General features: G+C 35.9%; 1 protein-coding gene across 1 annotated transcript in view; it reads right to left on the bottom strand.

The window, feature by feature from the left end:
* LOC126836770 (homeotic protein distal-less-like) overlaps window positions 1-18,166 on the bottom strand; it is a 55,644-nt gene continuing 37,478 nt past the window's right edge. The window contains exons 3-5 of the mRNA XM_050570399.1: window positions 9,021-9,210; window positions 6,893-7,211; window positions 1-322 (exon numbers count right to left, since the gene is read on the bottom strand). Of these exons, the coding sequence (XP_050426356.1) occupies window positions 304-322; window positions 6,893-7,211; window positions 9,021-9,210 (528 nt within the window). The 3' untranslated portion in view covers window positions 1-303. The remainder of the gene's footprint in view (window positions 323-6,892; window positions 7,212-9,020; window positions 9,211-18,166) is intronic.

Genomic DNA, 18,166 nt, shown 5'->3' with positions numbered 1-18,166 from the left:
AAAACAGTAAATAAAAATAAATCGCATTTTAAATTATAATAATAATATTATTATTTGGATGTCTGACAAGTGCGTTTTTCCTCTTAACCAGAAAAAAAGAGAGGGAGAGGAGTGATACAACTAAACACATAATACAATGTTTTACTTATTTTTACATGTATATATCTATATCATATATATATATATATATATATATCAATAATAATATATAACTATTTAAAATAGTTTGAGTTCAATTATATAGGTACAACAATAAAAAAAAATCTACGATTATCGACGGTCTACGTTTTTTTTTCATTTGTTTCAAACCGCTGGCCATACTCTGAAACAAAGCAAAAACAAACCATTTAAAATAATTTCAAAAGTTATTATAATAATTTCACACGAGACAATATTATTAGTAATAAACATTTAACACTGATGACAGTATAATTTGCACGCATTTGCACGGGAAACGTATAAACGTCTTATCGCCTAAGAAAGAATCTTAGGAGAAGCCAAATGGTTAACCGAAAAACTCTACGGGTAACAAAAATAATGTAAATATATTATAAAATATGTTAGATTTTAAAATACTATATTAGGTACTATCGATTATATTATGTACTATATGCTGATTCAACAGTAAACCGATTGTTGTAAGAGTAATTATTATTATTATTATTATTAGGTATAACATTGGTCACATGATTGTATTCCATTACAATATTCTAAAAATGGCGGCCAATAATTGAAAATCCATGTGCGTTTTGAAACGGCCTCATTGAACACAATCCAGCCAAGTCATCGTCGAACACTAAACGCTTTGCGTCCATTGATGAATTATTATCCGGTTCCATAGACGATCCAAAATCAGAACCATCGACCAATCGAAACCGTCGATTTACTATATAGTTTTAATGTATTATACTTTTTAGTACAGGTTAAACAATCATTTATACAATCGTGGTAACAATAACCGTACAAAAGTATTTTATGGACATTGAACTTCTCACATCTCCAAAGCCAATAGATCAGGCAGTGCCTGATGACAATGACATCATTTAAAAATGTTGAAAAAATTCATAGTTTAGTGTCTCTGTTCATCTGTATTTAGCTACCCCCTCCCCTAACCATCGAAAAGCTATTGTATAATATTATGACAATGTACTTGAAGTTTAGCGCACTAGTAAATAGGATAATATGCCCCCACTCTTTTGATACGGAACGGCGGATATTGTTAATGGCACTTTTTTTGTATATTTTGTGACGAAAAAAATAACGCTTATTGTTTTAAACACTTATAGGACATACACGTTTTTTATTTTATTATCTAGTTTGATAAAACAAAAATGAAACTATAATATAACGATAGTGTGTCGTCGTCGATGGCGGATCTATTCACGGTGTGTTTGAAGAGTCTTTACATTGTACACGTTTAAAATAAAGGGTTCCTTTACATAGTAGTGGCCCTTTGCCGCCGTTACGGTATTGTCCCATATCCAACGGGTATAGAAAAGATTCTTAAGCAGCACTTGAGTTTACTCGCGCTATTATTGTCGCAAATGTAAAATATAATGTGCAAAAACTCATTAATGTTCTGATCTCGGTATTCCCAATTGCGGGTAAGTATACTTCATTGAAAATGTACATAAAATAAAACAACGCTCGCGAATCTGATCGGATTGTATATTTTCTCAAAATTGTTTTTTTTTTGGTGTAAGTACCACATTGTAACTTTCTACCCTACACCGCAACCGTTCAGAATCGCAGCCGTGCTTTCATTTCAACGTTACAGTTCTCGTCTAATAACTTATGTAGAAACACACATGGTATTATTATACTTATAAACACTTGAGAACGTGACGTCTGAGTCCTGCGGTCTGTGTGTATAATCCCAATATATTAAAGGAGCTGCTCCTGTAAAACCTCGGCCGCGGTCAACGCGATGGCAAACACATTCAGCGGTTTCGTTTGGGTGTTCCGCGGTCCACTCGAAAATATAATATTACAGGTATGTATGTACACAGGGTCTCTACACAACATATAGACATCATAAGTGATCTGTATGGAGAAATAAAAGTTGTTTTTGGATTTTCCTAGCGACGGAGTAGAAATTTTCATAGAATATTAATAATAACAGTCCATTAGATTTTGAAAACGGAAGCAAAGCCAGCTGAAAAGTTTTTTATTGGTCTTCTCTATTGGTTTTTTTTTGGTCATTGTAAACTACAATAAATGGTAGTTATATTATAGGTATAGCTAAATTTTGCTAAATTACACTCATACGTTTTGCCGAGTTGATCGTCAAAAACACAACTAATCATAATCGCCTGTTAAAACGGCACAAACGTTTGCCCCATTGCCGGTTAGGTATTTAACATTCTGTGATCCTTCCAAGTGATTATTAGCCTTCTGTGCGTATCGTGTTTGAAAGGAGTCCCAGAGGTGTCTAATATGCAGTCGGGGTTGAACGATAGCCACAGCACTGTTAAAATGTATTAGTCAATGTCTGCCGTATGTGTGTGTGGTGTGTGTGTGTGTGTGACCAACTCACCGTGACCTTTGGCGGTTGTGTTTATAATTTTTTTACCGAGCTATTCAAATTAATGGAACGAACCCGTCGAATATTATCTTCTCTCGTAGGTAGGTTTAGACAAAAAGCAAAACAAAAAACACAAAAAGACATGTCTTTGTGTAATCCAGTAGCCCCAGCCAGCGCACGGCAGAGAGTGTGTATAGGATGCAGGGAAGAATGGGAAGAAAACACAATTATATATTTACAAAACGCTTCGGCTAGCCGGTCGTGGGAAAGCGGCAGTGATAAATTGTTTTTTACCACTTTGTGTGATATTTCCGATTCTTATACCGACCGACGGCGGCCGTGGCCGGACATCCGCGGTGAACGCCGTTCTTCCGCACGGAGACAATCATTAATAATAATAACAACAAACCAAAACGGTAAACAAGAGAAAAAGTACAGCAAAACCATGGCCAAACGGACGAATTTTAGATTTTCACCAAAAACTGTGTACGACCCAAAAGCCTACAGTTGAAATGCAGAAACAGCACTCAAGTCCTCTGATACATTTTGGATGTTAGCGTGTAATTCAATCAAACTCTTGACTACCTTATCGGAAAGATTTTAAACTGTAATTTTGTTCTCTTGGCAAATTTGCAGTTCACTTTGTATAAAAGCTTACAGCTAAAGTACAACTTATAAGCCCAACAATGTTTGGCGCGAGTGACAGATTTTGTAAACAAATATGTTCAACGATATTATCTACATTTTTCTTCTATATTTTCTTTTCAATTTTCTTTTTACTGTGTTTATAACTAAGCAGATTTCATCCGTTCTTGGTTTAATTAATTACTAAATTCACAGTGAATGTGACCTACGGTGGTACCCAAGTCCTAACCTTAATAACACCCAATCATTTTTCAGTGATTTCCTTAGGGAAAAACGCACACGCGCATTGATGTTACGCAGGTTTTTATAATATTCAATTTTATAATAATATCATATCTAGGTTAAGATTAACATACCGATCGGGTGGTAGCCATTAATTAAAACGAATATTCGAACGTCGGTCGGTATGGGAACTTATACTCGGTTTTTCGTTAAAAACAAAATAATTATAATAATAATAATATGTATGTAACATGCTAACAACAGCAATCATTATTTTTATTTACGTTTTTAGAAAGTAAAACTCAAAACCAACAAAATCCTTGAAGACATGTATGACTGTGGACATAATATTATATTGTAAAATGATAATATTATATTATACCCTCAATGTTTTTTTGATTGACCACTTTCACTATGTGTGTCATGCCGAAATAGGCCGAGGGCTACCAATTTGCATAACGTCTTATCCCCTTGTAGTACAGACTCTACTGTACAGTGTAGACTTCCAGACTCAGTAGAAAACCATCGGCTTACAAGTGAAACGAATCGAGTAATTTTCAGGTGTTTAGCTGTTTTTTTTTTTTTGACCTCGATGTTGTCATTTAGAATATACACATTCAGCTGGTGCACTACCTTGCTCCTGTTTGCTTTTTAAGACACGTTGACAGACCAAAATAACATCAAAAACTCTTTTCCCTAAGAAAGGTGGACATTTTTTCTTTATTTTGTTTTTTTCGAACGTTGTTTTATATCTACTGGTTTGGTGTACAAATTGTAAGCGAATAGTAAATTTCTGTTTAATTAGACAAAAAATTAACACAAAACCGCAACAGTATTTGCTATTTACAAGCATACTGTGAAGCTTGTCGAGTTTATAATTGCTTATGTGTGCAGAAAAAATAAATTACATAAAACATATTTTTCATAGACGTTCCCAACGTTTATTTTCTAATAATGTTTTATAGTAATATTAGTAAACAAATATTTGTACAACATACAAATATATAATTCATATATAATATATTAAAACAGCTTTCTTGAATAAAAATTAGAAATGTTTGTTCTTTGAAGACAACAAGAATTATTGTAATTTATTATACTACATTACAATACCCAAGTCTCGGCGAGCTATTATATATAATATAATTAACTTTAATAAATACAAAAAAACTAACATTACAATCTTATTTTACATATAGACTTAACAATAACAATAACTGTTATCGTTTCACAGTACACAGTTGTGTAATACAAATTGCACAATTAAATTTATCCGTTGTATTTTATAATTATTTTTTATAAATAAATAAAGATCTACAAAAATATATAATATACTTATGTATATTATCATTGTTCATTTATCATATTCATACAAACAATTAGATGTTGTTTAACCATATAATACTGAATACAGCAACTTTTGTTTAATGTTTATTATTGATAAAATTGTTTTATGAAAATTATATTTAATTTTATCTAAAATCGATTAATTGTCTGATATTTGTATGCTAATAATATTTTGTTTATTTACATAGGATGTTTCAGTGTGTTCCCTGATTGAATAATAATAATATGGAGTACATAGACAATTAATGTAAGACAATATGTCCCCTCCCACTCTATTTTGACTTTGTTGGGTCAGTGTAAGCTTATATTGGGTAAATATATAGATAAAAACAACGAAAAGACTATTAATAATTGATAGTTTTTCCTCTATAGGTCGGGTTAACTTATCCATATGATCTGTCATTCTTACTTGACGATGAAACTAGTTATGATATTTATGCCAACTATTGAATAATACTATACAAATTATTATAGTAGGTAGGTATGATTCCGGTAAAGTCCTTGTTGGGAACCGATGGGCGATCGTGACAACAGACGGAACTTGTTGTAAGTGTGTACTTTTACGGTGAGAATTTTTGAAAATCAAACGGAAATTATGACAACATGTTCTTTGGTTTTTTTAAAAAGGTTTGAATTTAGCGAACCTAATTTAATTAATTTACACGGCGGGCGCGTGAAAAGAAAAAAAAAAGGTATCGTATTAGGTATAGGTACAACAGCAGTGTCGGTGGACTCGGTAACGGTGTTCGACAAGGGTAAAAAACGTATATATATATAAAAAAAAAAATAGCTCTCAGTAATCATTAATCACGTGGTCGCCGTACCTTGTAAACAACACAATCGACCATCCCTTTTAAATCAAATTGTTTCTGCTTAGTTAAAATGGAACGGCGGGAGGGCGTCTACACACTACGCTCCTGTCGGCACGCATCGCATGTCTTCCGACTTGCATTATATAGGTACTAACACACACACACACACACACACAATATATGTATATGTTTATATATGTAGTGATAAAACCGTGACAAATTTCATTATACCCCACACACAATGATACGGAGAGGAAGCCAAAAGGTGATCATCAGCGACGGTAGCATCCTCCGCCGACACACAATGCACATCAATTGGATCCATAAACACCTCAATAAACTTTTTTTATGCTGGGAAACCACCAACAAACCCGTCGGCTAGCCGTAGCAACACTACCTAGAGTATTACCTATTGTATAATAATATTATACAGGGCAATGCCGTGTGTTAATTTACATACAAACAGCGTGCAAACTAATTGACTGTCGATGCGTTATCAGAAATTATTGTGAAACTCTGCGCATAATACAAAAGCGCGTCCGAACGAATTAAAAATAATAACCGCTTGCATACAGAGCTGTTCGAAGTTATTTATCTCAAAGATCTCAAATGGCCAAGCCAACATGAAAGATCAAACTTATAAGTTCATTCTGGAGCTTTAGAAAGTAAAGTAGTTTCTTTTTTAAAATTGTCCGCCGAGGGCAAAATTTAGACACCCGAATGACGCTTTATAACACGAGATACGAGCTAGGGTAGACCAGAAATTAGAGATCTAGAGTGGAAATATTTTGATTGAGCCCGTTAAACTAAAAGAAAATTATCATTATACAGAATTGATCACTGAGCCTAGTGACTGATTTGGAATGCCCAAAAATGAACTAGATCTTGAAGTCTTTTGGCCTAGACTCTCTAGTATAGTAAGGCTGACCGCGCATCTTTTAAATATTCGCATGTAGTTTTTTTATTTATGTATGTTGGTTTTACTTTTTTTTTTAAATTAATTAAATAGCACAAAATAACCAGAAGAAATAGACAATGAGAACTCGAAACCGGTAAAATGTCGAGAGCGCATCAGTGTAACCAGAAATTAACCATTATTGCAAACGATTCATTGCTGCCGAAACTGATTTCAGACATTTTCGGGTTGGGAAATGAACAGTATTGTTTGAAATAACAGAAAACACGTAATTATCTGCATACTGCCTAACCTGATTCTCCCACAGGTGTAGCTAATCTATTCCCAATAAGAATTACCCATGTAATTCTTGAAAAGCGTCTCGAATAGTGTCGTGTTGATTTACAATATTATTATATGTTATATCATTTCAAGTGTGGAACTCACGATAGCAATCCCTGGTTGGGGCCGTCCGTTTGGTACCAGCTGTACTGCGGCATGTACCCGGCGGTTGGGTGATGGGAATGATGATGGGGGTTGGTGGCCAGCGCCAGGTTGGGGGGCTTCATGTCCCACGCTACGACGGGCGGAGAACCGGACACGCCGGACGAATGGTGTACCGGCGGCACGGGGGACATGTCACAGCTGACGGGCGTCGAGCTGGGTGTTGGACTGGCTCCCACGTGCTGCCCCAGGCCTGAACCCACGTGTCCACCGATGTATCCTCCGGTCGGGCTGGGCTGACTGCCGGACGACGAACCGTTACCTGTTAGAAAGAAAAAAAAAATACCAAAAATTGTATTAAAAAACTGTTAAATGTGACAGTATTATAAATAGGTAGGACAGTATTACAATGAGGAACTATGTGCGTGTTGAAAGTAAAAACGGTTAGTTGTGACGATAGATGGAAACTGTACGAGACTACGCAAAAAACTAGAGATAGTCGATCAGAGCTGATAAATTATCATTAATCATATTGTTGTTTACCTATACGTGTCGACGACACGAGCGAAACGGGTTTTGGCGGCTGTCGCTAAAGCGACGATCTGACAAGAACAGGTGTTTGTATTCGAACGCAATAAAGAATAATAATAATCTTGAATCGTTTATAATATTATATTGAGCTATTTCGAGTGAAAGAGGCTTTTACATATCATATACACTGTGTTTGCTTAGCATAAAATATTATGATTTTGGCTCTACAAATTTCTATGAAGATTCATTATCAGATCTCTTATCTCCTGATAGATCTGATTCACTTGCCTAATCCGACCTCCCAGATTTCAAGTCCACATCCCATAATCCACATCATAAAAAGCAAATTTGTCGCTCTTTTTTCGGTCTACAAATTTCGAGCCTGATATTATAATAAAAATGAGAGTACCTACAAACAGAAATTACTTTTGTACGGACTGTCATGCATTAAATATTTAAATGTTCACTGTAAAGAGTTTAAATACTGAACCTAACTGATTTGCCGGAGCATCAAATAAATATTTTTTTTTTTTAACAGTAAAAAGAAAAAACCGAGGACGTGGGCCTTTCGATGGACTTGCATCAGAGTTGTTTTGAAAGTTTGAAGTTTTCTAGCTGTTATTAAACGGGTACCGATTTTTATCTATTATTATATTCTATGTACGTTTTTTTTTTTTGGGTGTGATTCATCGTGCGGTTAACCAAAAAAAAAACGCTTTTATACCGAGAGGAAACGCACATAATAAAAATTTTCAAACAAAGCCAGAACGAACGAGACGACTTCGGAAAGGAGTTAAAAAAAAAAATAATAATAACAACAGTTCTTCGACGTTTCGTTTGTCGGTCGTGTGTGTGTGTGTGTGTGTTTTAAGGACGGTGTGTCTACTACAGTACTAAAACACACACACAGACACACAGTTGTAGTAGTAGTATGTAGTAGTTCATGCTAGTAGTCTCGGGTAGGTATAGGTATATGTATGTATATATATATATATACATACACTCGGTGAACCGAAACAGTTGCTATCTCCCACGGTCACTTGACAGACCCATCCTGTTCCAACCTATTGTTTTCATATATATGTATGTGTATGTATGTCTGTCGGTGTGTATATATGTGTTGTCGGGCACAACGTAATTCTTTGCACTATAGTGCTCCCGAGCGATTCTTGAATTCGTTATTATATTATTATTATTATGAACGATTATAATTATTATTATTATTATTTTGTTTGTTTTTCCCAAAGGAATCCGCGCCAGAGGATATTCAAGACGAACGCTTTTGTATATTTTGCTTAGATAGTGGTTATCGTTAACCTATGGGAACGCTCTGGACAAGACAGACGGGCAAAATGATATAGTCTTTTTTCTTTTTTTTTTTGTCTAGACTTGAGGTTTATTATTATGTTTTAATTTTAATATTTCAGCGGAATGTCTGTATTATATAAGCCGGACGCGCACCTAATTGTAATGTAAATATTATACGAATAATAATAAAAAAGTGACGCAGGATCGGGCGGCCGGGGCGTAAGTAAGCAAGTACCCGCGTATAGGTACGTAATTAGAGCAAAACTCATCGGTTAGCGCCCGCAGTACTTACCGCCTAGAAGGCCGCCAGATGGCGGAGGACTATTTGGTATACTAGGCGTGTTGGCCCCGCCGGGGCCTCCCAACATGTGGCCAGGGCCGCTGTTGTTGCTGCTATTATTGGACGGCGTCGACACTTGTTGTTGCGCAGCTTTCATCATTTTTTTGTACTTACTCCTCCGGTTTTGAAACCATATTTTTACCTGGAACAATAAAAAGCGTGCCGGTTAGTATCTGTGTCTGGTGTCATAACATTTGTACGCACAATATAAAAATACTTTACACTATACTATACATATGTATTATTATTTTCAAACGGTATTTTGTAAAAGCTGTAGGACGCCCAACACGCTGTTGTAATACCTACGACTCGCCACACACAACCGAAAACCTTATATCTATATTTTACTCATAACGTTTACAAAAAACTACACACAGCGCAATAGTAGCAGACCTATATTGAAACTAACTCACATTTTCTAAACCGTTTTCGATTAGGTTTGGTTAGAAAATAGGGTTGTTCGTGCTCGGTTTCTTTTGAAAAGTGCTTATATAAAGACATTTATAGGAGAACGCCACAGTAAGAGAGATTAGCGGAGACCAGGCTTGGCTTTTTTACGATTTCAGCGTGATAACTTCATCCTAGGCGGGAATAAGTTTTAGTCGTGCGTTGCTCAAAAGTAAAAGGTCTAATAACAGTTCGACTTGACTCGATTGAGGACGCGGTTACGGTTTTCTTGGACTTCATGTCGGCTTAAGAGTGTTCCAGCCAAACGTCTGGTAAATTTTGTACAAATAGGCATTGCAACAGTCAAATATTAACATAATATCGACTATGTGAAAAATCACGAGGACGGCCGGTAGGGTAACACATATAATTTAAAAGGTGTTATCTCTGTATAATTTCTATACTTACATACGGTCTATGTTCACTGCCATAGCCCGTGAGAAGAAACTCGTCAAATGAACATAATTAGTTTTCTGACATGTACCTATAGGTATATACTGCCGCAATGTAGTTTATATAGGTAACACGGTAGCTATAATATGAGTAACGACATGTATGTACAATTAAGACAATGCCCAACAAGGCCGATTAACGCGGGCATGTGCTCAACTAATTATTACCGTTCGCTTCGATATACTATAATAAAATAATTATACAAGTATTATAATACCGTGATTACTTAATAGTATTATTAATATTATTTTCGGAATTATTGAATCTCAACGTTGTAATTGATCCGCGTCAGGTGGCTATAATACACCGCAGTGCCTTACATCTAATGGTACCTAATCATAGTACACCTAATATAACATAATAATAAAATATAATATATGTGCGAAGGTCATTCGGCGTTACGAACCGGTCTTCTTCGGCTTGGTGCGCGTTCTTTAAAGAAAAAAAACACATTTGTACATCTAACGTAATAGTGTGTTATATTTTGTTTATTATATATGACTATATTAAACGTAGGCAATCATAATTCATGTTATTATTTACCGCCTAATATCGGCGCGTTATTATATATCGCTCAGACGCATATTAGACCTACTATAGGTAAGGACACGTTCGCGTACAAAATTGGATGCCAATTTACTTTTTAAATTTAAAAATAAATATTATTTTGTAATATTAGATTAGTGGTGGTTGCAGCACCAAGACGATGGACGAACGGGGTTGGCACAACTTTTGTGTAACAAAAAAAAAAACACTTTAAAAGGAACGGTATGGTTTAGAATTTTCAAAGTTTAGACAACCTCCTTGGAGTCACACCGATGTCGATTCCAAGACCTAACCTAACCGAATCCGGTCGGGTCTTGCGTGCATTGCACGGGGAGCGTTTGTGTATTAAATACAGTTATCTTGAGGAAACACTCCGGAGACCGGAGTCAGGCCGCACAAGCCGACTAGGTCGACGGATCCAAGACTGGACGGTTTGCGGCGTCGTCGGCTGTGGATTTACCGACAAAGGGAGCTTTAATGTGTGTATGTATTTGTACTTTGAAAAACAAAATCCTTTCGCTATCTCGCGCTCTCTCTCTATCTCTATACATATATATGTATGAAAGTGCGCACAGAGTATCTCCTGTGGGTATATTGCATTATATAGAGAGACGGATTAGCAAGCGTTCTTTCTCTTTTCAAACATTCTACAAAACTACATTCTGCCGCGCTAGGGAATACCTATGCACCGTCTCAGTGATCTTCTCTCGCCGTCCGATCTCGTATATACTAGATTGTCCGCATGCTTGCTTAGGCCTCCGCCGCGGCCGGACAGAGACAGTTGTTTTTATATTTTATTATTATATTACTATTATTATTTTACTGTGTATGTGTATTGGCGGCTACGGCCCTTTATGTCACCGGCGAAATGCTTGGAATTCAACGGGGCGGTTTCTGATATTATACACAACAGCTATATACACTATAGAGTTGGCTCTTGCAACTGACGGACAAGCTTACATCCAGTGTGTGTGTGTGTGCGTGTAGTATATGTATATATGTACCCGGTATATCCAAGCGTTAAAATATACTTGTCATAATATTTATACGCGAATATAATAATAATAATATCCGTGCAAAATACGTGGGAAAATGTGTAACGGGGAAAAGTTCACCGCATGCGTCATCGCGGTAAAAAATTATTATAATATGATTATTCATTTCATTAAAAAAAAAACCCTAAATACCGGCTCGACGCATAAAAACCGTGTATAACCGGTTTCGGCGGGACCGCCTAAACATTTCTCATAACGCCTTTCTATGAAACCTAAATATTAATAATAATATTAATAAATAATAATAATTACAAGCGCTGGTCACGGGGCAACTGCACCGGCTGATATTATCGTTTTCTATCCGTCGGTTGACCTGTACCTACTCAAACCTTTGAAGTTTTGCCTTCCGGTTCAGTGTTGGACACTATTGCTAAGTTGACCGCGTTTCCGCCAAATAGCTCATTTGGCCTATGGGTCTGAGCTATTAGTTCTTAAATTTTATTTTTCACAATCTGACACTGACTTCACTGACTCTTCAATTTTCGCCACGGGTGTGCCAATATTAAATATATTGCCAGTATAAAAAGCATTTTAATTTACAAGATGAGTACCCCAACATGTTTCTTCTTCCAGAAATTTACATTGGCTCTTTTACACATAGTACAATTTTAGTTTCGATGCGATAGCTGAGAAGGTATTGGTTTTATTATGATGTTTTTTCCCTGTCCACCGAAATACTCAAGTAGCACCTCTTTAGATCCGAAATCATATGCAGCTGGTACAGTGGCGGGCCAAAAATTGTAAAAATCACATTCAAGAAAACGGTAATTTCTTACTGTGGTGGTTTGGATTGTGCTCGGTTTGGACTATGTTGGGTTAAGCTGTGACATTTTATACTGTGTAGGATTTTTACTATTTCTAGATATTTTGTTTTATTGTTCGGATGATTAATTATTGCGCATAGATGATTTGCGCACAGACTTGGGGCGTTATATTATGGCACCTATGTGATGATGTAATATTACTATAACTTGGACACATATCACACTTCCAAGACCATAATAATATATAATACTGTCGCAACAGTTATAATTATTATCTTTACTGGTAGAATAATATTATAATTATTAGCATCATAATAACGTATGGAAGTAATAAAATATTTTTGTAACATATTGTACTGGGCCAGCTGGAGTACATAATTTTTTATACCATGGTACATGGGTTTAATATATAAATCAGCCTCTAGTGCCGTGTGTGTATTATTTATAGTTTACCGCTCAATATACATATAATACAATTAAACGCTATATCACGTTACGTCGGGACCCATTGATTTTAATCTGTCAATAAGTACTAATCAATGTCAAATAATTATTGATGTACTGGCCGGACGCGCACGCTGCCCCTGAGCCAACAACGGCGGCGGTAAAGAAAAAACCTCTGAAAAAAAACCGAACAAACCATTGAACCATCCCCTTTAAAAAAAAAACAACACATAATATATTTATATACATATTACACACACCGTACCTACATAATATATCATATTATATAACATATATTATATTTATATTATTGCTCTTTTTTTTTTATCGATACAAGTATATTTTTTATTAGTCCTCAGGCCAATAACAACGCACATTCGACAGACTGGATGTACCTCTACGGTATTTAACGCTGCCATGTTTATACATATCATCATAGTAGGTATACATATATTATATAAGCGTTAAGAGCCGCCAACTCTTTTTATTCGGATTGATTTAATTTTTCAAAATTGTAATATCTCTTCCAAACGTCCATCCCCCGTGCGTTAAAATAATATAAATCCGAGTTGTATATTTTGTATTTATATAATATCTTAACTCATATACGCAGTTATACCTATATATAGGTATAATTATATACAAAATACAACTCTTGGCTCATATTATTATCCCATGACACAAAAAGTTTTCAATTTTCCACAAAAAAAAATGTTGTTGTATCGCCATTTACTAAACACACATAATATTTATACATTAAAGTCGTTTGCTAGTTTAAGAGTAACAATACCCATCACACATGCACACCTTTTATTTTAAATAGAATATGAAATACACACACACACATACACTCACTTTACCCGTGCATAAGGCGGAACTATGGTACGCCTACCATGGTCATCTGTGTGTAGTATACAATGTTTTGTAATGTATTATTTTTATACATACCGGTAACAATAAAAAAAAAAAAACTTCTACAATACGTGTATACACGCTTGTTCCAGTACAGTGAAATCACTTAACCAGAAACTTTTACTTCATTATGCGCATTTTTTTTTTTTTTTGGTACTATTTTTATGTCATCTTCCTACTCCTCTTGTGCGTGTCACGACCACAAAAATAATACAAATAAATACAATAATATTATTATAATTCTCACATACGTCACTCGCATTAAACAAATAAAATGCACACAATATAATAATAACGCCATTAAATACGTCTGTTTAAATTGTTGCGATTTTGGTCGACTGTTAAAATTGTTTTTTTTAAATTTCAGTTTTGGTATGTTATACTATATCATATAATATATATATATATATATTACGCAACAGGATACACCTGTCCCGGGCTACTAATACCTACGTTTATATTAGGCAGAGGGAGAAGACAGGGGGGGGAGGCAGTACAGTTAATGTTTTTTAATTTTAATTTTTTTACCTTCCGGCTTTTAAACGTTCATTTGCATACTTGACCCGTTTATGAAACGCGCACAAACAAAAATGTCCAAAGGTTATACCTATTTTATTATAAACCTATTTTTTTTTTTATAAGACAGGAGTAATTTATATCTTTAGTATGTATATTATAGTGGAAAACTAGTTGTTATTGAAAAATCTTATACAATCTATATAACGTTATAATATGACCTGCTCAACGACGCGTTTGCAAAAGGGAAGCTGTCGGCCATTTGTGTGTGTGTGTACTTACGGGTAAACTATATTACGAGGGAGGCAGAACTTATATATTATATAAAAACTACTAAGGTTGTGTGTCGGTTCTTCGAAACACGCGCTTCTCGTGGCCGTACCGCGAAATTTCGAACCGCTTACATATTTCGAATAACTTTGTTGCAGCCTGCAATAACCCCTCGGGCCTGTAAGGTATGAGTATAATTTTTTTTTCCTCTCTTCTTTTTACCGCCGCCGATTGATCGTGAACAAACTTGACAAGCGCTCCGAGACAGCCACGTCGATGCCCGTACTGGCAATATTTAGTTTGTAATGTTATTTCATTTTATATTATATAATAAAATATTATACTATATTTTAATCGTATTCGGTGGACACAAGTAGTAGTACCTGGTAATTATTATATTATGGCTGGTACAATATCGCCGTTGTCATTTCTGTGTGTGTTAATCACCGATGGACGGGTTAGGTACATAGCTGAAAACGGCGGCACGCCGTAAGGACATAACCGTCTGTTTTTCATGTGAATTCTTCGTGTTATTATTATTTTATTATGATAGTCGAAACGAAAGAGAAAAAAAAGGTATAGGTATAATATAAAGACAATATAGCATACAGCTGAGGCACGTGAAAAAAATAGACAGTTGTTCGGATGATGTCTATAAATGGAACCGGTACGTTACTTATACATACATGGGGTCGTGGCGACCACCGGTGCCAGGGGTACAACGTTTTATCCTATATTACCTATAGTATAATATTATGACAGACGAGTAAAATACACTAGCAAGATAGGTATAAATGTTTTTTTTTCTGCTCCAATTAATTTTCATACGAGACGCCACTGTATTATACAGTATAAAACGAGTAATAGAATAAGAAAAATATTAAGAATTTTAAAAACGAAAATGTAGGGCTACGTTGCAATAAAATTCGATTCTGATGATGGTTTTCAACGTCAAGTTTCAACACAGATTATTTAAAACAAGATCAAATTTTGATGACTTTTTCCAAGACAGTTTTTCTTATTTCACCGGGGTTAGGAACAGTCGAGACGTTACAATCATCATATAAGGCCATAGAAACGGACGCACATATCCGGTGTTGGTCAAAAGAGGGTAGGTATATTCTTCCAGGGTTAAATTATGTGTTAACGGTTAGCTTTCAGCCATGAATAACAATATAGATTTTACTGTTTAGAACATCCGACGCCGAAGATAAGACGGTGGAAGTGGATGTGGAGGTGGTGGTGGAGAAGGCTGAAGGTAGAGAAGGCGTTTGTGTAGATTTTCCATAGGCATAGGCCGGACACACGCACCAGTGACGTCCCACGAGTTATTCGCAAGGACACGGCGAGGATGTCGTTGTCCAGAACGAAACAATAGCAATAACAATAACAATAATAATAATAATGATTTAACAGTGATTTCGATTCGCGGGCTCTAAGTAGTTTTATAACATACTTTTTTTGGGGGGGGGGAGGAGAAGACGGCGGATACACATCATAATTTTAACTTTATTATGAAATATTGAATATTATGTACACATTTTATACCTATACAACCCAATAGGGCACGAGCGCGTTGCAAGACGTACAAAAAAAAAAAAAAGAAAACAATTTTCGTATGTAATGTAATTCGGATAAACGGAACAGTGCATTTATTTAGTATTAATACCGGCGATCCGTCTAACGTAAGACGCTCGTTTTCTAAAAGAATAATTACAATTTAATAGTTTTTCTTTTCGCGAAAACATAGGACAATAAACTTGCAGAGCGAAAATGAAGCCTTAGTATTTAAAAATAATTAATTTCGCACGTGGCTCTGTTGTCTTATCATTGGCAAACCTAATTGGCGACGCACGTTTCAGCGGCCCCTTTGGTTTGACTCCTCCCGCGTGCGGTGACCTATTAAGGTATCGAATAGCGCGGACCCGAGCCGAGACCTCCCGGTGCGTCGGCTAATTTGATTTACTCGTTGCGGGGTGCCTACTTAGCCTATATAACACATCATAGTATATTATATTACCCTCGTACACGTATTATACACATACACGCCCTACACGATAATCCCTGTGGCCGCCGCACTGCGGACGTTGGCGAAAGGTGTTAATTAGCCGAATGACTAATTATTTGTAAGACAAGACGCGACACGACGATAGTGTGTATACATACACAACACACGAGTGTGCACACAATATTAGGCACATCGTAAGTGGCACCTAATAGAAGAAAAAAAAACTACCCGCCATTAATAAAATATATTGTACCTATTTATTTATAATATGTCCGTGACAGTTGTTTTGGCGGAAAACGCAACACACGCGACACATCGAGCTGTACCTCATGTACTACTCTTTTGGTCGCTTTTTGAATAAGGATTATTTTTTTACCGTTGCCAAAAATCATGCGTGCCTATTGTTATAACACGACATAGTATACCCTCTATTATACTGCACAATAATTATGTTTTGTTCGGTACTACAAAAAGGGTTTTCGTTTTGTACGCGGTGGGCGTGACGTTGCTAGTAGATCGACCTACTTGGGGGTGGACGGCGATTTTGAAATTTGATCACCCGGCGAACGCGCCCCCCTCGGTATATGCGACCGGTGTCACCGAATGGGAGAGGTAGGGGATTTTACATTCAAGTACGCGCACTCGATGACAAAATTTAGTAGGCACTAACAGATTATTTACACAGTCTGTGTTTGGCAGTTTAGTAAGTAATATTTTAGGGATATTATCATGGAATATCACGGAGACTTTAACGCTTGATAAACTATATTGGACACATAATAATATCATCAAGCCCAACCATAATTCTCTCCTTCTCTCTCTCTCTCTCTCTCACTCTCTCTCCTTTCAAAGACAAGAAAATTAATGGCTTCTAAACACCATTTGGACATCGCGTAAAGGCGTCCGTTAAAAACGGTTCGCGGATTTTTTTATTTTTAAATTTAGAATTTAGAATGCATTTTTTTTTTGTCGGGGAATGAGTTGTGCACAAGGAGAAACATCTGAGTCGGCGGACGCGCGACCGAGTGTGTGTGCAAGCATTTCAATACAATCGAGAGAGGATGGAGGCGTTTCTTTTAACGTACTACTACATCCTGCAAATCTGTCGACCGACACAAAAGGTATGTACGCGCGTTCGTTTGGTCGTGCACACCACACCGTTACCGCACAATAGAGCGTTTTTTGAAATGTAAAAAATATAATAATAATAATAATAATAGTAATAATAAAAAAATATAATATATATATACATATATATGTACGTCGTTTGTTATGTTATAACAAAATACAGGTATGGGCAGTGTGGTTTTTTATATTTTAGTCAAATGTCTCGTGCCAGGGTTTTTTTTTTCATTTCATTTGATACACTATAGTATGGTAAGTATAATAATAACATAATACTTAATATTACGGGTAAAGGCAAGGGATTAACACAGAGGCGCCTCCTGCGAAAATTAAAAGGGGGACGAACGCCGACGATGACGAGATGACGGACGGGAGCGCGTGCCCTTTTTTTTTTTATTTAAAATTATTGTTTTATTATATGTTCGTTTGGCGAGGGCGGGATGTAAATGGCCGTTGCGCATGAGAATTTAACGGTAAAAGAGTAAAAAAAAAAAGTACATTGCAGTTTCGAGGAAAGAACAAATCTGTAATAACTGGTCTAGAAAAAAAACGTACCGG

Source organism: Adelges cooleyi, unplaced genomic scaffold (genome assembly GCF_023614345.1).
Source record: "Adelges cooleyi isolate 19-005CV unplaced genomic scaffold, UGA_ACOO_1.1 ACOO_flye_CR_arks_rails_tigmint_CR_PRNA_247, whole genome shotgun sequence".
NCBI classification, from domain to species: Eukaryota; Metazoa; Arthropoda; class Insecta; order Hemiptera; family Adelgidae; genus Adelges; species Adelges cooleyi.
Note: the sequence above shows the minus strand (reverse complement) of the source record. Positions and strands in the feature narration are given on the sequence as shown.